Source organism: Mobula birostris, chromosome 5 (genome assembly GCF_030028105.1).
Source record: "Mobula birostris isolate sMobBir1 chromosome 5, sMobBir1.hap1, whole genome shotgun sequence".
In the NCBI taxonomy this organism is placed as follows: Eukaryota; Metazoa; Chordata; class Chondrichthyes; order Myliobatiformes; family Myliobatidae; genus Mobula; species Mobula birostris.
In genome coordinates, this window is record NC_092374.1 from 120,359,930 (window position 1) to 120,382,122 (window position 22,193).

Below are 22,193 nucleotides of genomic sequence, written 5' to 3' on the forward strand. Positions count from 1 at the left end.
TGAAACAGGTTTTACACAAAATGCTAGACAATTCTTCTGAAGATCTCATTCAAAGAGTAGCTCATTCTGTGAGAATGTTAACAAGGCTGATTATGTGAAGCTAAATCTATAAAAGTAGCAGGGCAGTTTCAATAATTGAATAGTTTAAGAAACTGATAGTTAGAAAGTAAGATTGAAAAGAAAAAATAAATTAATTTGGAGGGGAGGTGGAAGCAGAGAGAGAGAAAGAGATGTGTAACGGCAGGAGGAGAGAGAGCAGCGTGCTGCGCGTGCGCAGCCCTCCGGTGAAAACTGATATTGTGTCAGTTAAGTAGGGGCTGTGGACAACTCTGATTTGATAGAGACGGACGCGAAAGCACAGAGGAACATCTGGAGGAATTTCTGAAATGCTCGTTCGCTGCTGTCGTTACTGCGCGGTCGGGAATCTTCTGGAGGGAAGACCTCAAAATCCCCGGCTTTGTCTGCTGTTGGCGACCGGGATTGAGGTCGAGTCATTCAGACAGAGATGGCGCTCAGTACTCAGTGTTGGCGAGCTGATTCGGAGGCTACTGTTGTAACTATATGTTATAATTATGTGGTTTTGTCAGTTTTTTCAGTCTTGGTCTGTCCTGTGTTTTGTGATATCACACTGGAGGAAATATTGTAATATTTCTTAATGCATGCATTACTAAATGACAATAAAAGAGAACTACGTGTCTTCATAATCTAGCCACAATTAAACTAAGAGATCCTGCGGTCAACAGGACATAGCAGAGTGAAATGAAATCTATGTAACAGGAGTGGTACTCTATGTTTGAACAGCAGTTTGTGGTTGTTGTCCTTATTGAATATTGCCAAGTTTGTCTTCCACTAGTATATTTTCCTTTATTGGCAGTCCAGTGGCATTGAGCCCAACTGGCTTCTGTTGCAGTTTTCCTTGTTGTCATGGAATGATAGAATACTACAGCACAGAAACAGGCCCTTCAGCCCATCTAGTCTGTGCCAAACTATTAATCTGCCTAGACCATAGCCCTCCCATCCATTTATCTATCCATATTTCTCTTAAGTGTTGAAATCAAACCCAAATTCACCACTTCTACAAGCAGTTCGTTCCACATTCTCATCACTATCTGAGTGAAGAAGTTCCCTCTCATGTTCCCCTTTAACATTTCACTTTTCACCCTAAATCCATGACCTCTAGTCTCACCCAACCTCAGTGGAAAAAGACTGCTTACATTTACCCTTTTTATACCCCTCATAAATGTGCATACTTCTGTAAAATCTCCCCTCATTCTCCTACGTTCTAACTCAGGTTCTCAAATCTTGACAATGTCCTTATAAATTTTCTCTGCACTCTTTCAATCGTATTGTTATCTTTCCTGTAGGTAGGTAAACAGAACTGTACACAATGCTACAAATAAGGCCTCGCCAATGTTTTGCACAACTTCAACATAACGTTCCACTCTGGTACTCATTACTTTAATTTATGATGGCCAATGTGCTGAAATCACTCTTTGCAACTCTACCTACTTGAAATCTGACAGCTTACAATGACTGGTACACCTTTGGACTGTGGGAGGAGAGTGGAGCACCCAAAGGAAGCACACACGTTCACAAGAAAGGCTTGCAAGCTTTTTACAGAATGCGTCGGAATTGAACTCTGAACTCCGAAACTCTGTCATAGCATTGTGCTAATTACGTATACATGTAAGCACTTGGGAGTGTAGTGGTATTGATTTCCCAGCAGAGGAATGGTTGCAGACATCTTGGGCCTTGTGCAAACAGGAATCATGGCCATATGTCTCACTTGCAAACTGTTCAGGTTAAGGTGGCTGTACTGGTTGCTATAGTAACAAGCAAGTCTTGGGTTAGTTATAACTAAATCTTGAAGTCAAAAAGCAATTAGTTGGCAAATATTACAGAATTTGCATGTGAGGTGGGAGGAAATGTTAGAAACTATTCTAAATTCATAATTGAAACAGAGAGCTCTCTGACTTGAGAACATCAGGAGTAATGGTGGTGTAGTGGTTAGTGTAATGCCATTACAGCTTGGGGCGTCAAAGTTCCATTCCAGTGCCCTTTGTAAGGAGTTTGTACATCCTTCTTGTGATCACATGGTTTCCTCTTGGTGCTCTGGTTACCTCCCACAGACCAAAGACATACTGTTTAGTAGGTTAATTGGTCTTTGGCCAATGTGATCAGGCTCGAGTTGAGTTGGTGGGTTGCTGCTAGGAAACCCAGTGGGTCAGAAGAGCCTGTATCGTGCTGTATCTGTAAATAAAAATAAAAATAACCAGGTTACTCCAAAGGTAAAGTTGCAGGGCTACAGAGAAATAGAACTGATGGGGTTGTGTTGGGAGCCGACAGGGGCTCCTGTTGTTTTTCTGTTGTAAGACCATGGAATGTAGTTAGCATTGAGATGTAAGTCTCAGGGCACAGAGACAGGCTCTCTGGCCCGGCATGACCATGATGACCATTGTATCAACACATTTACCCACATCATGTCCGTATGCTTGCTCAAGTGCCCGTCTAAGTGTTCCTCAACTGTTGCGATTATATCTGATTCCACCACCTCCTCTGGCAAAGAGTTCCCCAGATATCCACACCTCCCAAAGTAACAAAATGTTCCCCACTGGTCCTCTCTAAATCTCCTCTCTCACCTTAAATCTGTGTCTCGTTTTAGCTATCGCCATCTTTTGGGGGGGGGAGCGGGGTGGTATATAATGTACCATATTTGTTTTTATAATTTTATATACCTCTATCAGGTCAGCTTCGCTCCAGGGAAAACAAACCCAGCTATCTTCTCTCACCTCATAACTCAAGACCACCAGTCCATCGAACATTCTGGTAAATCTTCTCTGCACTCTCTCCAGCACAATCATATCATTCTTACAATATGGCAACCAGAGCTGCACCAATAATTCAAGTGCAATCCTACCAGTGTACTGTAAAGTTGCAACATAATGGCTTAACTCCCTTATATATTTTATGTCCTACCCAATGAAAGCAAGCATGCCACATGGCTTGTTTTCCACCCTGTCCACCTATGTTGCCTCTTTCAAGGAACTGTGGACTTGTACCTCATGTTTCTTCTGTTCATTATTATTTTATCATTTACAGTACATGTTCTACCCTTATTTTACTTCCTGTCACCTCGCACAGTCAGATTATTTTCTGTTTGCCATTGTTCCACACAATTCTCTGACTGATTGATATCCTGCCTTAGACAACCTTCTTTGCTATGTACAACACAATTAATTGTCATGTCACTTGCAAACTTACAAATTATACTTCCTACATTGACACTCAAGTCATAAATATATATCATGAATTTCAAGGTTTCTAGCAACAATCCTTGATTAATAATGGCATGGAGGGATATGAGCCTAATGCAAGCAGGTTTCCAGTCAGAAAAGCATCTCTTCACACACTTGCACTCTGTTTTCTGTCACAAATCAAATTTGGATCCAAATTGCCAGTTTTCTAGCGCTGTAACTTCCTGGGCCAGACTACCATGAGGGACCTTGTCAAAGGCCTTACTGAAGTCCATTCATATCATAACTACCACCCTGCCCTCAGCACATTTCAGAGTTACTATTTCAGAAAATGCTCAGTCAGATTACTGAGGCAGGATTTCTTGTGCGCAGTCGTATTGACTGGTCCTAATCAGACCCCATCTTTCCAAGAGTGAATAACTCTTAGTACTTACAAATTTTTCCAGTAAGTTCCTTGCAACAGATGTGAGGTTCAAAGCCTGGTAGCCATCTGGCTTTTCCCTGTTCCCTTTTTGAACAAGGAGTAACAGCTGAAAAGTAGTAAGGGCTGTTTTTGAATCCAGATTAGCAACCCTGACATCATTGTAATAACAGAGAATACTGAAAAATTCAGGCAGCATCTATGGGGGGAAAAGGGTGTTGACATTTCAAGGACAATGTACAAAGGAGCTGGAGGAACATAGTGGGTCAGCTAGCATCCATGGAAATTTATGGAATTTAGTAGCTGCTGAGGCCCTCCAACTCCTCTGTGTTCCAAGATGCTCCAGATTTCCAGCATCCGCTGTCTGTTGTGTTCAAGGCTCTTCAGAAATGAGAGAGACACCAGTTAATTTGGGTTGCAGAGAAGGTGATGGGGTATGATTGGTGAAAGAGAGGAACCTTTTCAGCATTATACTGTTGCCACAATAACATGGCTGTTAGGATGACGCTGTTACAGCCTGGGATGTTGGGACGTTCAATTCCGATGTCATCTGTAAGGAGTCTGTACGCCCTCCCTGTGGAATGCCTGGGATTACCCCGGGTGCTCTGGGGCTTTCCTCCCACAGTCCAGTGACGTAACGGTTAGTAGGTTAATTGGCTATTGTAAATTGTCCCATGGTTAGGCTAGATTAAAATTGGTGGTCGCTGGATAGTGTGGCTTAAAGGGCTGGAAGGGCCTATTCCATGCTAGATCTCTAAATAAATGAATCAAAAAGCACTGAAATGAATTCATTTGGTCCATGCTGACCGGAATGAGTATCTCTGCAAATCCACGATGTCTACAGCAGGCATCTGTCACTCTATACACTTGATCTTCAAGCACCTGTTCAAATGCCTTTTGAATGTTGTATCAGTCTCAGCCAGCTCCTCTAGCAACTGATAACTACCACCCTCTGTGTGAGAAGTGTAACTCTCAGACCTCCTTTTCACCCTGCGGCACTGTATTTCTCTGATAGAGTGAAATAATGGAGCAGTTCAGATTAAACTGCTTTGTTTGTGTAATTATGTTGCTAATATTCTATAGCCTGTGTCTGATGATCCTATCAACAGTATTTAAACCTGATCAAGAGTCCTGGTCTAGAACATTGACCGCTTATTCCCCTTGCATAGATGCTGCCTGACCTGCTGAGTTCCTCCGTAATTTAGTGTGTGCTCCTTAGGATTGTTAACATCTGCAGAACCTCTTTTGTTTATTATTTAAAGCTGACCACAAGGTTTGTTTTTAAAAACTATTTAAAGGTAATTGTATGTTTTCTGCCACATTAATCTGGCTGTCCTAATCAGGGATGTTTTACCACTGTTCTAAAAGACTTCAACAGAGGCAGGAATACACATGGTATAACACTACCTCAGCTTTTAGAATAAGCTCTGTGTTCTTGGGTGTAGAACCTTCCTGTGCAGATTCAGAAGAGACAAGAAGATTGCACATCTTCAATATACCAAGTTATTACTTCTGCTTAAAGACCCCCTCCCCCCCATCCTGTCCACCACCACTTCTCTCACAGCTGATCAGTGACAATAGCTATTCTCAAAGTGGCTTCCAGATTAAACTAAAATTCTTTAGATCTGACCACTAATACAGACAGAACAGCTATGTATACAGCCGTTTTGGCACAGTGACAGCGGAGGAAAATACCCCTTCAAGACACCAAATATTTCTTGTCTATTTTAAAACAGTACCATCTGCTTACCAATTTCTCCTTTTGACATATTTGGATTGCCATTAAAATCCATACTTCTAAATAATTACTCAACATGCTTTTAGAAGCATAGTCAACAGAGCTGTAGCAATTCATGTCAAATCACCTTCACATTGATACCAGCAAGTAAGTACTAATTGTTGTTGTAGAGTGATGTGAATAGGGTTTTTTTAATATAAATAACAGAAATTGGCTTTTACGAGGGGATATTGATTAGTTCGTGGCCTAAAGTAGAAGGAGTGAATTTTAGAAAACCTAGCACATTTAATTTTCCTACATTTACACACTTAGTCCAGCGGTCGCGGAGCATACGGTTCTCTTCTTTGTAGAAGGCGACATCTTGGACCTCCAGAAGTGGTCCACAGCAGGGTTGATTGATAAGTTTGTGGCCTAAAGTAGGAGGAGATGAGGAGAAACTTCAAACTTACTGCATTTTCACTCAAAGAACATGTAACAAGAGCTGTATAACTCATCTCCTTCTACCTAAGGCCACAAACTTATCAATCACCCCTGCTGTGGACCACTTCTACAAAGGGTGGACGAAGTGTGTACATGTAGGAGGAGACTATGTAGAAAAATAAATGTGTTAGGTTTTCTAAAATTGACTCTTTCTACCTTAGGCCATGAACTTATCAATCACCCCTCGTATTTCAATTAGTCTTCTATTAGTCTCACACATAGTTGTGAACATCTGCTAGGAGTACAACAACATATTTAGTAAGCCTGAATGATGCTGATTCTTTTTTCATATTTTGAAGTTGACCCAGCTTTGATAAAGCCAGAAGAAGAATGTGTTTACTTATGCGGACACTCTCTTGGACTGCAACCGAAGAAAACAAAGGGTTATATTAATGAAGAGCTTGATATTTGGGCCAGAATGTAAGTGACATTTAGAAGTTTTCAGTAAAAGGTTTTCTAACCAGATGTCTGTTATATGGAAGCGGATTCACGGGTTCAGTAAGTGAAACAGCAGTTACTGATTGCAGGTATATACAGCCACTGTTTATTCACAACAAATAATGAAACATTTTACTGAGTGTAAGTCAAACAAGTACTCATCCACATCACTCAAACTATAGAAACTATAACATAGAAACATAGAAAATAGGTGCAGGAGTAGGCCATTTGGCCCTTCGAGCCTGCACCGCCATTTATTATGATCATGGCTGATCATCCAACTCAGAACACCGCCCCAGCCTTCCCTCCATACCCCCGACCCCCGTAGCCACAAGGGCCATATCTAACTCCCTCTTAAATATAGCCAATGAACTGGCCTCAACTGTTTCCTGTGGCAGAGAATTCCACAGATTCACCACTCTCTGTGTGAAGAAGTTTTTCCTAATCTCGGTCCTAAAAGGCTTCCCCTCTATCCTCAAACTGTGACCCCTCGTTCTGGACTTCCCCAACATCGGGAACAATCTTCCTGCATCTAGCCTGTCCAATCCCTTTAGGATCTTATACGTTTCAATCAGATCCCCCCTCAATCTTCTAAATTCCAACGAGTACAAGTCCAGTCTTTCTTCATATGAAAGTCCTGCCATCCCAGGAATCAATCTGGTGAACCTTCTTTGTACTCCCTCCATGGCAAGGATGTCTTTCCTCAGATTTGGGGACCAAAACTGCACACAATACTCCAGGTGTGGTCTCACCAAGGCCTTGTACAACTGCAGTAGTACCTCCCTGCTCCTGTACTCGAATCCTCTCGCTATAAATGCCAGCATACCATTCGCCTTTTTCACTGCCTGCTGTACCTGCATGCCCACTTTCAATGACTGGTGTATAATGACACCCAGGTCTCGTTGCATCTCCCCTTTTCCTAATCGGCCACCATTCAGATAATAATCTGTTTTCCTATTTTTGCCACCAAAGTGGATAACTTCACATTTATCCACATTAAATTGCATCTGCCATGAATTTGCCCACTCACCCAACCTATCCAAGTCACCCTGCATCCTCTTAGCATCCTCCTCACAGCTAACACTGCCACCCAGCTTCGTGTCATCCGCAAACTTGGAGATGCTGCATTTAATTCCCTCATCCAAGTCATTAATATATATTGTAAACAACTGGGGTCCCAGCACTGAGCCTTGCGGTACCCCACTAGTCACCGCCTGCCATTCTGAAAAGGTCCCGTTTATTCCCACTCTTTGCTTCCTGTCTGATAACCAACTCTCCACCCACACCAATACCTTACCCCCAATACCGTGTGCTTTAAGTTTGCACACTAATCTCCTGTGTGGGACCTTGTCAAAAGCCTTCTGAAAATCCAAATATACCACATCCACTGGTTCTCCCCTATCCACTCTACTAGTTACATCCTCAAAAAATTCTATGAGATTCGTCAGACATGATTTTCCTTTCACAAATCCATGCTGACTTTGTCCGATCATTTCACCGCTTTCCAAATGTGCTGTTATCACATCCTTGATAACTGACTCCAGCAGTTTCCCCACCACCGACGTTAGGCTAACCGGTCTATAATTCCCCGGTTTCTCTCTCCCTCCTTTTTTAAAAAGTGGAGTTACATTAGCCACCCTCCAATCCTCAGGAACTAGTCCAGAATCTAACGAGTTTTGAAAAATTATCACTAATGCATCCACTATTTCTTGGGCTACTTCCTTAAGCACCCTGGGATGCAGACCATCTGGCCCTGGGGATTTATCTGCCTTCAATCCCTTCAATTTACCTAACACCACTTCCCTACTAGCATGTATTTCGCTCAGTTCCTCCATCTCACTGGACCCTCTGTCCCCTACTATTTCTGGAAGATTATTTATGTCCTCCTTAGTGAAGACAGAACCAAAGTAATTATTCAATTGGTCTGCCATGTCCTTGCTCCCCATAATCAATTCACCTGTTTCTGTCTGCAGGGGACCTACATTTGTCTTTACCAGTCTTTTCCTTTTTACATATCTATAAAAGCTTTTACAGTCTGTTTTTATGTTTCCTGCCAGTTTTCTCTCATAATCTTTTTTCCCCTTCCTAATTAAGCCCTTTGTCCTCCTCTGCTGGACTCTGAAGTTCTCCCAGCCCTCAGGTGAGCCACTTTCTCTGGCTAATTTGTATGCTTCTTCTTTGGAATTGATACTATCCCTAATTTCTCTTGTCAACCATGGGTGCACTACCTTCCTTGATTTATTCTTTTGCCAAACTGGGATGAACATTTGTTGCAGTTCGTCCATGCAACCTTTAAATGCTTTCCATTGCATATTCACCGTCAATCCTTGAAGTGTCATTTGCCAGTCTATCTTAGCTAATTCAAGTCTCATACCTTCAAAGTTACCCCTCTTTAAGTTCAGAACCTTTGTTTCTGAATTAACTATGTCACTCTCCATCTTAATGAAGAATTCCACCATATTATGGTCACTCTTACGCAAGGGGCCTGTCACGACAAGATTGCTAATTAACCCTTCCTCATTGCTTAACACTAAGCATTCACTTATTAAACCTGCCCAAGTAACACAACACGATTAAACTAGCAGGAAATTAGGTATGCACCCAAAGCACAAGCCCCTCCCTCCGTTAACTGTAACACTCCTTCCATATGGTTTCTCCAGGGCCTCCTGCAGCTCACAGCCCGAAACGAGCTTGGGGCCAAAAGAGTGACTAGCGCGTGTTCGTTCACCTTTATATACCTAAAGGCCAGAAACCAATTGCAGGTGTTGCAGCATGGGACCAGAAACCGGTGCTGCAAGACACAGGAGCTAACCAGTAAGAAGGCAGCACTAACCACTATGGTGGAAGTGACTTTCGGACCAGTTTTCAGTCAGCCAATAAGTTAACCTTCCACATTACAATGCCTGTCTATATATACAAGGTTCAAACTTTGGGAAAAAAAAGGGTTCTATGTAAGCATGGAGCAGTGGGGCACGTGCTGTTCTCAGTAGCATAATTTGTAACATCATTCACCCCGCAACAAGATCAAACAGACTGAGAACTTTGTCTAGTTCCTGGAGCTAACCCAATGTGAGAAGTATTGGCCACTAGCCAAGGTCATCTATTACACAATGAAGTTCACTGAACCTGCATTAAGTGGGTAGAAAGGAAATCCAATAGTGGCCACTGTTCCCAAGTTTATTGAATGGTAACTGAACCTTGTCACTAGTTAGATATGTGGCTTTATCCATCCACCATCCTCCTTATCTTTTTAACTATTATTGCAAATATAGAGCATCCCAGCTCATTGCAAAGAAATACTGTTCTATATAGTCTCACATACGCAAAATGCCACAGGGACTCAGCAGGTCAAGCAGCATCTATGGAGGGGAATAAATAGTCAACATTTTGGGCTACGACCCTTTATCAGGGCTCATACTGTAAGGTATGTTGCGGAAAGTGAAAGAGTTAATCTTTCAAGTTGATGCTGCCGGATTCCACAGATGCTGTCTGACCCTGCTTAGAACTTCAATATCCTGTGTTTATTTTCTTTTCTATTTGCTTTTGTGAGATCATAAAATTCAATACTTATCCAAACAAGGAATGATCTAGTATGGATACTTCCTTGACTTCAGGATTTCTAAGGTCAATCAATACCCAATAGTCTGTAGTAAACTGAATATCTGAGGAATGTAAGCACTCTTGTAATGTAAGAGAATAGTGACTAATTAGCAATGAAATAATTCAGCAATCCGTCTTTGTCATAATGATTGAGTGATAATTACTGTTCTTCATCAAAATTGGTATTTTGGAACTTGAGGAATAAGAAGATAGTAGCTTCGACAGTGCAACATTCAGCCTATTCTATCTAAATCATGCATTTGGGCTATTAAGGAGTGAGAGTGGGATTCAAAGTACATTTATTATCAAATAATGTATGCGGTATACAACCCTGAGATTCATCTTCCCACAGACAGCCACATGGCAAAGAAAACCATGGAACCCATTCAAAGAAAAAAAAAATCAACCTTCTATGCGCAAAAAAAAAATCATGCAACGAGAAAGAACGAGAGAAAAAAGAACAGGTCTAAAATATAAAATCAAGAGTCCAGGTATATTTCAATTCAGCTCAGTTTTTATTACTGTAGCCACCCTGATACAGAATCACCCAAAATAGCAACAAAAAAAGGAGCAATCAGAAACCAGCAGCACATAATAACGTGAACTACAGAGGCCAATCCACAAACTGCATTGATTTGCCACAAACCTTGTCCAAGACTTGGAACTCCGGCCCATCCTTTGACAACATCGAAAGAGAGATAGACATTCGAATGCAGGGAGCTTCCTCTGGAAGCAGTGAGCAAGACTGTCACAGGCATAGACCTTCATCTGGTAGGAGAGATGAGAGGCTGGTAGATAGCGCTGAACACCCGCTCACCTTCCGCATAAGCCTCAATGATTTCAATTTTCCTCAGTGCTTTAATCAACGAGATCAGCGATAAATGGAGTTGATCATGGACTTCTGCCCCATCTCCAGGCTTCTTAGCCTCGAGGCTGCATACTTCACTCAAAGCCTCACAGAAAACCCTTAGAGAAAGCAAAGCGCTAGATTGCCCAATCGGCCAGAAAGCATACCACCAATATATAGAGCATAGGCTCCAACAGTAGCAAAACCACATTTGAAAGAAAAAGAAGATGTGATTGAAGTAGTTTGGTAAACAGCCTGGAGAATGTCACTATTGCTAGCATTGGTTGTTGGTGCCATCTTCTTCTGGAAGAACGTTGATATGGCACTCTGTACAGCCAACAGCCTGATATTAAGTGCTTAGATCTTAGAAAATTCTGAGCTACATCGAAAAGTCTTGAAGTTCGCATTCTGGCTTCACGCATACACAGGGGATTAATATCACACTGCAGTTGCTCACTTACAGTATATGCAAACACACACCAAACTCCAGGTGCAAGTCAAATAAGTGGGGGCTCCTTGGTGTGTGGATACACCTGGGAATACAGATACACTCTGAAACACGCCTGACATACAGATGCAGTAGAATTGAGTTGCAGTCTACTCTTGGTGTGTGGATACACCTGGGAATACAGATACACTCTGAAACACGCCTGACATACAGATGCAGTAGAATTGAGTTGCAGTCTACTCTTGGTGTGTGGATACACCTGGGAATACAGATACACTCTGAAACACGCCTGACATACAGATGCAGTAGAATTGAGTTGCAGTTTACTCTTGGTGCTTGTGTAACATTGCCTGATTCTCTCCTGTTTCTGAAAACTCCTTTCACTTTTGTTGCATTTAAATTCAACTCCATATGTGCTTTCCCGGCTGCCTAGCCTTGTTCTACACTTCATAAGCCTGTGTTAATTGAAATGTCTGCTGCCAGTGTCCTAATGTTGATCAATTCTCGTTCACCCATTATCTCGATCCTAAGCCGGAGGGTCAGGACCAAGCAACAGCAAAGCTGTAGTACTGAAAGCAGGCAGTGTGTTGGAATACCAGAGAAAATCTGCAGATGCTGGAAATCCAAACACCATACACAAAATAATGGAGGAACTCAGCAGGCCAGGCAGCATCTATGGAAAAGAGTACAGTCAACATTTCAGGCTGAGTCTGAGCCTGAAAAGTTGACTGTACTCCTTTCCATAAAAGCTGCCTGGTCTGCTGAGCTCCTCCAGCATTTTGAGTGTGCTGGCACATTGAATAGCAGAGCTGCATCGCAACTTCAGAGATCTGGGTATAATCCTCACCTTGAGTGCTGACTCTGTTGAGTTTTACATACAATGACCTGCATGAGTTTCCTCCAAATAATCTGGTTTCCTCTCATGTCCCAGAGATGTGCTGGCTCAAGCTGCTAAGCACTGCTTATGGGTTTTGAAGGATTTGTGGGAATGTAGTTGATCTATTGATCTGCCTCATGCTGTTTGAGAGGGAAGTGGGGGTGTAATAGGATTGGGTCTTGACATCAAGACAACAATTGATTGATTCGGGTTCTGATAAACCAACATAAGTGGATACGAAGTGGAAGATACTCTACACATTAGAATGTTAACTCCCAAAAAACAAATATAGTTCTAGCTGTTAGAGTTCAACCATTCCTGTCCCAGGACATTATTGCAGGAATTGTTCTGGCAAGGTCTTTGGTTCAAACATCTCCATCTTTGTCAGCCCAACCTTCCTTTACAAAGTCTAGTGAAGGTATGCTGCTAGTTATGAATCAGCCGATGCCTCTAGATTGAAAAGTAGGCTGGTAAGTGACAAGTAACTTTAGTATCAGAAATTTTATGGAATAAGCATTGTTAACCAGAAAGCATCTAAAAACTGTAATTTTGTCTTTCTATACTTATTCCATTTGCCCACATTGGGTTCATGCTTTCCTCTGTCTTGTTCAATTGTTTAAATATCTCAAACATATTGATTGTATCTGCTTCCACTACCTATTCTGACAGCCTCATTTGCTCCAGACAGAACAAATCCAACCTATTCAACCTCTCCCTATAACTACAGTTTTCTATTGTAGCCATTATCCTGAAGAATGTCCTCTGCACTGTCTCCCGTACAAGCACATCCTCCCTATATGTGGCAACCTGAATTGCATACAGTGCTCCAAGTGTGGTGTAACCAGTGTTTTCTAAAGGTACAATATAATATTCCAGCTTTTATATTCTAATGCACAATTTATGATGGCAAACATGTCACATGCCTCCTTCACCACACTATCTACAAGTTTCAGTAATTATACAGCAGATCATCAAGGTGCATCTGATCACCCATTATTTTGTTTACTTTATATGTCGTTCCCCCTTGTGTAACCTCCAAAATGGCATCATCTCACAATTGGGATTAAATTCAATCTAATTCAAAGTTGTGCCCAACTTTTAGTTTGATCTGTTTCTTACTGTCATCTTAGACAACCTTCCTGGTTACCCAAAGCATCATCAATTTTCATGCCAGCTGCAAACTTACCATTGCCAAACCATGCCATGCATCACAAGTCACAGACTACCAATCAGCGAAACATTCTTCTAACTCTACCCTTTGCTCTTATCATCAGACCAATTTTGGATACATTTAGTCAGTTCACCTTTGAACTCAAGTTACCTTAAGCTTTTGCACCCACTGCTGTGGATGACGTCAATCATCACTACTCTGAGCTGACTCTGTGCTTTGCAGACTCCTTTTTAATGACGCATTATAAATCATTCTCAGTATTATTTTTATTTGCAGTTTGTCTTTTGCACATTGGTTACTATTCTTTGTTTATGTATAGTATTTCATAAAAGCCTACTGTCTGTTTTCTTGTAAATGACTGCAAGAAAATTAATCTCAAGGTATTTTGTTATGTACTTGGACAATAAATGTGCTTTGAATGTTTTTAGCCAGATATGTTGGCTATGCCTTTCTAAATGCACAGATTCTATCTATCCCTTTTGTATTTTCTTCAATGATTTTTTTTTATCACTGATTCTACCATTCCAGCCGGTAGGGCTTGAGTTCTTAACTAAAGGAAGAACTTTAGTTACCACTAGTCTTCTGGCATCTCACATAAGTGAGTGTAAAATTCCTTTTCAGGGCTCTATTTACCTCCTCATAACATCCTGAGGTCGATCTCATTCAGCCTTGAGGATTTTTTAACCCTTGTATGTTCAATGACATCTAACAAATCTCTTATTAATGAGCAATGCACACAAAATGCTGGAGAACTCAGCACGGCAGAAGAAAGCCCTGAAGAAGAGTCTCGGCACAAGACGTCAGACTGCTTACTCTTTTCCATAGATGTTGCTTGGCCTGCTGAGTTCCTTCAGCATTTTGTGTGGATTTGCAGCATTTGCAGATTTTCTCATGTTTTTGTCTCTTATTAATAATGTACTCTGGACCTTCTGGAATGCAGTATCTTCCACGTCTTCCTTGTTGAATACAGATGAGAAATATTTATTTATTTAGGACCGTGCTCAAATTCCTTGGCTCCATGCTCTGATTAACACTTGGAAGAGCCGCTCTTTCTCTAGCTAAAATTTTTCTCCTAATATGTAAAGAGAATATCTTATTATTCTCTGTAATCTGACTATCCAAGGCTATTTCATAGTTCCTTTTACCCTGTCAACTTATTTCTCAAGTTCTCTTCTTCAGCCTGTCTTCCTTAAGAGACCTGCTTAGTTCCAGTTGCCATTGCCTGCCATACATTCTATTTTTCTTTCCTGATCAAACTTTCAATATCCTCACTTGGAAATATAGCCTTCATTTAAGACCATAATATCTTGATCATTGTTGGGTCCCTAAAAATTATTTCACAAAAACATTGTAGCCGTTCAAAAGGGTGGCATAGCCTTGAGTGTAATTGTGGGGTGGGCAGTAATTGAAGGCTTTCCCAAGATGCTCACCACCTGAAACACAAAGAATGAATAAATTAAAAAAAAAACATGCTGCTTCTTGGTTAAATAATGACTTAGGCTTTTAATCTTGCTAATTTTTCATTTCTCTTCAAGGCCTGTGCCCTATCTTTGTAATCCTCAATTCATTACTCCCACTGTCAATTTACAATACCGACTTTAGAATTATCTGCAGTTTATCTACCATTGATATTCATGTCTCCTGTCTCCAAAGCTAACAGCCCTGCAGTTCCCTTTCTAAGTCTACTTTTTGCCCCTGCAATATGATTATTTGCCTATTTTTTTCTCTATGCTACCTATTCTTCCCATTTTTTATTGCCATTGCTTCATTTCTATCAAGGAGTTTGGAAGGTTTTGCTTCATGTGTGCCATATGAATACAAATCTAATGTAGATTTTGTTAATGGGCTGGTGAAGAAGGTAAGATGACAGCAGGAAGACCATTTCAGTTTATCAATACACTCAGAATACATGTCATCATTACTTTAGTAACACAGGTAACCATAGCAGGCCTATTTTCCTTTGTGATTTGATTGTTCTCGGTGAAAGCCCAACACCCAGATCCTCAACTGCCATCTAATCTTGATTTTTAGCTGTACAGCCGGTGTCAAGCCTCATTAATTCAAAATGTCAGCTTGTTTCTTTATTTGCTGCTTTCATTGGAAAAGATCTCTCCAAATGTGAATAGTGATGGATTGATTCCGGGAATGAATGGGTTAATGTATGGGGAGTATTTTATGGTTCTGAGCCCATCCTCCCTGGAGTTTAGAAGAATGAGGAGGGATCTCATGGAAATCTACCAAATATGAAAAGGTCTAGATAGAATGAATATTAGATTAGATTAGATTATGAGGACATGTAGTCCTCTTTTATTGTCATTTAGTAATGCATGCATTAAGAAATGATACAGCGTTCCTCCAGAATAATATCACAGAAACACAAGACAAACCAGGGCTAAAAAACTGACAAAAACGACATAATTATAACATATAGTTACAACAGTGCAAAGCAATACTGTAATTTGATAAGAACAGATCATGGGCACGGTAAAAAAAGTCTCAAAGTCTCTCGAAAGTCCCATCATCTTACGCAGATGGTAGAAAGAAGAAAAACTTCCTTCCTGCCATGAGCTTCCAGCGCCGCAAACTTGCTAATGCAGCACCCTGGAAGCACCCGACCACAGCCGACTCTTGAGTCCATCCGAAAACTTTGAGCCTCTGACCAGCCCTCCAATCCCAAGCACCATCTCTGCCGAGCGCTTCGACCCGGCCCCGGCAACAGGCAGTAGGCAAAGCCGAGGATTTGGGGCCTTCCCCTCCGGAGATTCTCGATCGCACAGTAGCAGCAGCAGCGAAGCAGACGTTTCAGAAATTTCTCCAGATGTTCCTCCATGCTTCTCACGTCTGTCTCCATCAAATCAGGATTGTGCACAGCCCCAACTTAACAAATACGATATCATTTCGGAGCAGCCGCGCGCGCTGCGTCCCGCTGCCATCTTCTCCTTCCCTGCTCCCCTGATATGGAGAGGATATTTCCAATAGCAGGAGAGCCAAGGACCAGAGGGCGCAGCCTCAGACTACAAAAGTATTCCTTTAAGACAACACATGACGAGGAGGTTTTCAAGCCAGAGGGTGGAGAATCTCTGGAATTCATTGTTGCAGATCGCCATGGAGACCAAGTTATTGGGTATATTTAAAATAGAGGTTGAAAGTATCTTCATTAATAAGGGTGTCAAAGGTTAACTGATGAACACAGGAGAATGGGGTTGAGAGGGAAAATAAATCAACCACAATTGAATGGTCGAGACATCCAATAGGCCAAATGGCCTAACTCTGCTTCTATGTCTTATGGTCTCATGATTATTTGAAGTCTGCCTTTCACCAGCATTCAACAGAGTAAGTATGGAATGTTGCTGCAGTGGTGACCTATAGCTAAAGTTATATTTTTTACATAGCTATAGGTAATTCTAGGGTTATTGTAATTGATTATTCCTCCTCTTTTACATGGGAGTCAATAGAAATGGAGCCACAATAGTAGAAGGATTGTGGATTAGTTTTCAAACACCTCCTTCCTCCCACTTGTATTGTTTGTCTGACTTCAGAAACAGTAATGATGCTTACTACAAAGTGGCAAGGACCTGTTATCATCATTGTGTTCCTCCTTGAAGGCCATTTTAATTGCTGGTCTGAAAAGGAGCTGCAATATCTTGAACACAAGTCCTTTAAAGCCTTTCAAAGCTTTCTTGTGGATCTCCTGCCACTGAGCCCAGCATCACAAGGGCATTGAATGATGCCAGTTTATCATTAGATTAAAGCTTCCGTTGTTCACCGATTTAAAGGAAGATTGAAACATCGAGGTGAATGCAGAACGTGAGTGTGAGCTGTCTGCCTTTTAATCGATTTCGGAGAGCAGAGATTGCCTTTTGACCGCTGGTGGGATTGCTCACTGTCAGAGAGGGAAGGGCCTGCCATAATGCCCAGAGAATGTTACCCAGGTTTTCTGAGTTTTAGATATGGACTTGGACTATAGACTTTTTTCAGTTTAATAATTTTTTTATATTCTGGGTTTTTTGCCCAATCGTTCTCATTTTTTGTGTGGGGGAGGGTGATTTGGGGGTTCATGATCATGCTACCATTCTTGCTTGGTTTTGTGGTTATATAGAGAAGTATTTCCATATTTTGATAATAAGTGAACCTTTGAGATTCAGTGTAGAAGTTAATGGTAGAAGGCAGGAAAGTTCAAATAGTCATAACAAGATGACATGATGTGCAAATATCCCAGAGAAATGGTGAGCTGAAGCTAGCAGAAAGAGTGCTGAAGTGGTCAATTAGTCGGAGAAGATGTATCAAGCTTGAATGGTGGTGTTTGAAAGGTGGCCAGCACCAGAACATAATTTTACTGTGGAGACCAGCAGGGAACCAGCAGTTTTCTGTTCCACATTTGGGTGTATAGTACTTCAACTGCTTTCTCTCTAATGACAGCCTGCAGAATTTCATTTCAAGGATCACAATCTAGGTTCCACACTGACCATTATGCAACGTTATTGGCACAACTATATTCCGGAAAGTTCAGTTTTGTTCAGAGTATTTCAATGAATACAAGAGATTCTGCAGATGTTGTTAATCCAGAATAACACACACACAGTGCTGGAGGAACTCAGCGGCATCTATGGGGTGGAATAAACAGGCGGCATTAATGGCTGAGACACTTCATCAGGACTGGAAAGGAATGGGGAAGAAACCGGAATAAGAAGGTATGGGGAGTGGAAGGATTCTAAGCTAGCAGGTGATAAGTGAAGCCAGGTGGGGTATGGAGGTGTTTGAACTAAGAAGCTGGGAGGTGTTAAGTAGAAAAGGTAAAGGGCTGAGGAAGGAATCTGGTAGGAGAGAAGAATGGACTGTTACTTAATAGACTTTGTTATATGATGTATGCAATTCCCAGTAAGACAGCAATGACATTACTTTAAGTTGATCTGATTCTGAAATGTATTGGAATAAGTTGAGATCCTGTCGAGTGCTGCAATATTAAATTGTTTTTCTTTTCAACAACATTTTTATTTATCTTGCAGAGGTGTTCACGGTCATTTTCATGGATCTTATCCTTGGGCGTTAGGCGATGAATGCCTTACTGAACGAATGGCTAATGTAGTTGGTAAGATACAACTTTTCATTGTGACTTAATGTTGATATGAATTACTTTAAGCCACATTGGTTTTTGATTTTATCATGAAGGCTTATCTGACTAATATATGAAATTTATTTTGAACAAGTTGATATTTCTCTACTGATTCACAGGCAGTTTACTGTTATTGTTAACGTTTACCTTCTGGTACATTTTGTTCATTTTCAAGAAAAATTGTGGATAAATGATACTGCATCAAGACAATATCACCACATTACTGAAGTGTTTAGCATGACAGGTTCAAACAGAAATACTTTATGAAGAAAATCCAGCGGTACTGAACTATGAAGAAAATCCAGCAGTACTGAACAATTTTCAATGCAGTCATTATTATAACGACTTTTAATGAACAAACTCCTACTCAATGCATCTTGTATTAAAGTATAGGCCCTTTAGCCCAAGATGTTGTGCCAGCCTTTTAACCTACTCTAAGATTAATCTAACCCTTTCATCTTATATAGCTCTGACTTTTCTATCACCCATGTACCTCCCTAAGAGTTTCTTAAATGCCCCTAAAGTATCTACTGTACCTCCAAAACCACTTCTGTTAGGCTGTTCCAAGCACCCACCACTCTATGGGGTAAAAAATCATACCTCTGACATCTCCACTATACACTCCCCCACCACCTTAAAACTATACCCCCTCATATTAGTGATTTCTGCCCTTGCGGAAAAAGTATCTGGCTGTCCACTCAATCTATGTCTCTTATCATTTTGTAGACCTCTATCAAGTCACCTCTCATCTTCCTTTGCTCCAATGAAGAAAAACCATGGCTCACCCAAACATTCCCCATAAAATATTCTCTCCAATCCAGAGACAATCAGGGTAAATCTCTTTTGCATACTCTCTAAAGCTTCCACATCCTTCCTTTCATGAGGTAACCGGAACTGAGCACAATATTCCAAGTAGTTTCTAATCAGGGTTTTATTGAGCTGCCACATTACTTTATGGCTCTTGAACTCAACCTCTGACTAATGAAAGCAAACCCATCATATACCATTTGAAAACCCTATCAACTACTTAGTAGGACCAAGATTCCCCTGTCCAATCACACTGCTAAGAATCCTGCCATTCACCATGTATTCTACCTTCAAATTTGACTTTCCAATGTGAAATGCTTCACACTTCTCTGGTATGAACTACATCTGCCACTTCTCAGCCCAGCTCTGCATTCTGTCAATGTTCTGAAGTAACCTGTGACAACCTTCTACACTATCCAAAACTCCATCAACTTTTAATGCACAATGTACCAACTCTACTTTTTTAACAAGTTTTTTTAACAATTATTTCCACTTTACAGTAGGTGGGGATTTGACTTCTGTCAGCTGTACACGGATCCAATCCAGGATGTAATGAATTATGACAAATGATGTATATTTTTCTGAATAACCTGTCTTTACTTGAATTGAGAAATTACAATAACAATCTAATGGCTGACACCCCATGCTCTGATATCTCCTGTCTCCGGACTACAAGCTCAAACCAGTAAATTCATATCCAATTTATCCGAAAGTATCACAGAAGGAGCTGAAGGAATTCAATGGATCACGCAGCATTTATTTATGTATTTATTGAGATACAGCAAGCCCTATTGGCCCTTCAAGCTTTGCTGCCCAGCAACCCCTAGTTTAACCCTAGGCTAATCACAGGACTGTTTATAATGCCCAATAACCTACCAGCCGGTACGCCTTTGGACTCCAAGTGTGGTCTAACCAATGTCTTGTGCATTTGCGACTTGAGTTTCCATATCTGATACTCATTGCCACAGCGGTTGAAGGCAAGCATGCCACGTACTTTCTTCATTTCCCTTTTCTCTGTATTTCCGCTTTCAAGGAACTACATAAGGGTGGAATTAAAAAAATTCCTTTTACGTTTATTTTTATCACCCTCGGACTGATGTTGTGAAATCTTTTGTTCTCTGGCAGCAGAACAGCACTCTTGTACCACCTTGGTAACGAGAAGAGGGCATGTCCCAAATGATGAGGCTCTTTAATGATGGATGGATACTGTCTTCTTGAAGCACTACCTCTTGAAGATGTCCTTGAACAGAGGAACCTAGGAGCACCAGTACATAGTTCCATAAAAAGCATACAGATAGACAGGTTCTGATGAAGGCAGAGCTTTGTTTGCCTTTTTGTTTGGTTGGAGCATTGAGTACAAGACATTGGTGAAAGTTACCTGGAATTTCATGTGTAATTCTGGTCACCATAAGCTAGGAGGGATGTGTTTAAACTAGAGCGGGTGCAGTAAAGGCTCAGAAAGATGCTTCTGGGACTAGAGATTGGATAGGCTGAGCTTGTTTTTTCTGGAAAGAAGGGGACTGAGTGATGGCCTTATAGAGATTTATAAACCTCAAGGGCATTGATAACATACATAGCATTTTACCCTGGGTACAAGACTCTAAAACTAGGGGGCTTAAGGTTAAGGTGAGAGGGGAAAAATTTAAAGGGTATTTGAGGTGAAGTTTTCAAACAGAAGGTGGTAGGAATAATATGCTATGTTGCCGGAGGAGGTGTTAGAGGTTCTTATAACTAGTTCATTATGACAGGGGTCCCCAACCTTTTCTGCACCGTGGACCGTTTAATATTGACAACATTCTTGCAGACTGGCTGACAAAGGGAGGGGGGTGTTCAAGTAGGGTTGCCAACTTTCTCACTCCCAAATAAGGGATAAAAGTAGCAGTCAAATACGGGACACTTGTGTTTATCCAGAGAAAGACTACCATGACCATGAAGGCTTGCATGGGCACCTGTGTGCGCGTACATGACGTGCACATGCGTGTACATGCCGAATTTTTTTTTTCTACAAATCGATTTTGGCTTAATCTTCCCAATTCTGTTATTATTTCTACTTTATATAGGCTGTGTATTTATCATATCATTCCTGCTTTTACTGTATGTTAGTGTTATTTTAGGTTTTTTTGGGTTTTTTTTGTATGATTTGGTAGGTTATTTCAAGTTCAACAGTGCGTGACAGGGAATGAGGAAAGGTGCAGCTGACTCATATCATTTCATATCGCCAAATCATATTGTTTCCTCGCAGCCGAGTACAGGTCCGCGGCCCGGTGGTTGGGGACCACTGCATCATGAAACACTTGGTAAAGGTGAGATGAATATGAGCCAAATGGGATTAGCTTGCATTGATATCTTGGAATAGCTGAGCTTGGCCGAAAGGCCTGTTTCTGTTTAACTCTTATGAATCTTAATCAAAATATAAAGGTAGCTCTGGACAGTCGTTACTACGGAAGTGAATGAACCGGTCGACGTTTTGGAACGGGACCTTTGGTTTCCGGCATCTGCAGAATCTGTGGCGGTCCTAGTGGGGAGTTAGTTTGCTACTTCAATCTCCCACATGGCAAATAGGAATTGGCATGTAAAAAGGCCAGTGTTCTGATAGGTCATGCGGTATTTGAACATGCAGGTAGATTGGCAAAACAGCAAACACAAGGAAATCTGCAGATGCTGGAATTTCAAACAACACACACAAAATGCTGGTGAAACTCAGCAGGCCAGACAGCATCCATAGGAAGAAGCACAGTCAACGTTTCAGGCTGAGACCCTTTTGTCAGGACTGGTCTTCGCCTGAAACGTCGACTGTGCTTCTTCCTGTGGATGCTGTCTGGCCTGTTGCGTTCCACCAGCATTTTGTGTGTGTTGCTTGGCAAAACAGGTTGGTACTGGATCCCAAAGAAAGAATTTGTAGAATGTCTACAAGATGGCTTTTCAGAGCGGTTTGGGGTTGAGTCCACCAGAGAAAAGGCACTTCATGGTTTAGTCAGTGGAAAGTTGGAAGATTGGGA

General features: G+C 41.3%; 1 protein-coding gene across 1 annotated transcript in view; it reads left to right on the forward strand.

Annotated features, from left to right (window-relative positions):
* The window catches only part of kynu (kynureninase), a 278,857-nt gene that overhangs the window by 89,590 nt on the left and 167,074 nt on the right, over positions 1–22,193 (forward strand). The window contains exons 3-4 of the mRNA XM_072257274.1: positions 6,193–6,313; positions 18,281–18,363. Coding sequence (XP_072113375.1) covers positions 6,193–6,313; positions 18,281–18,363 — 204 coding nt within the window. The remainder of the gene's footprint in view (positions 1–6,192; positions 6,314–18,280; positions 18,364–22,193) is intronic.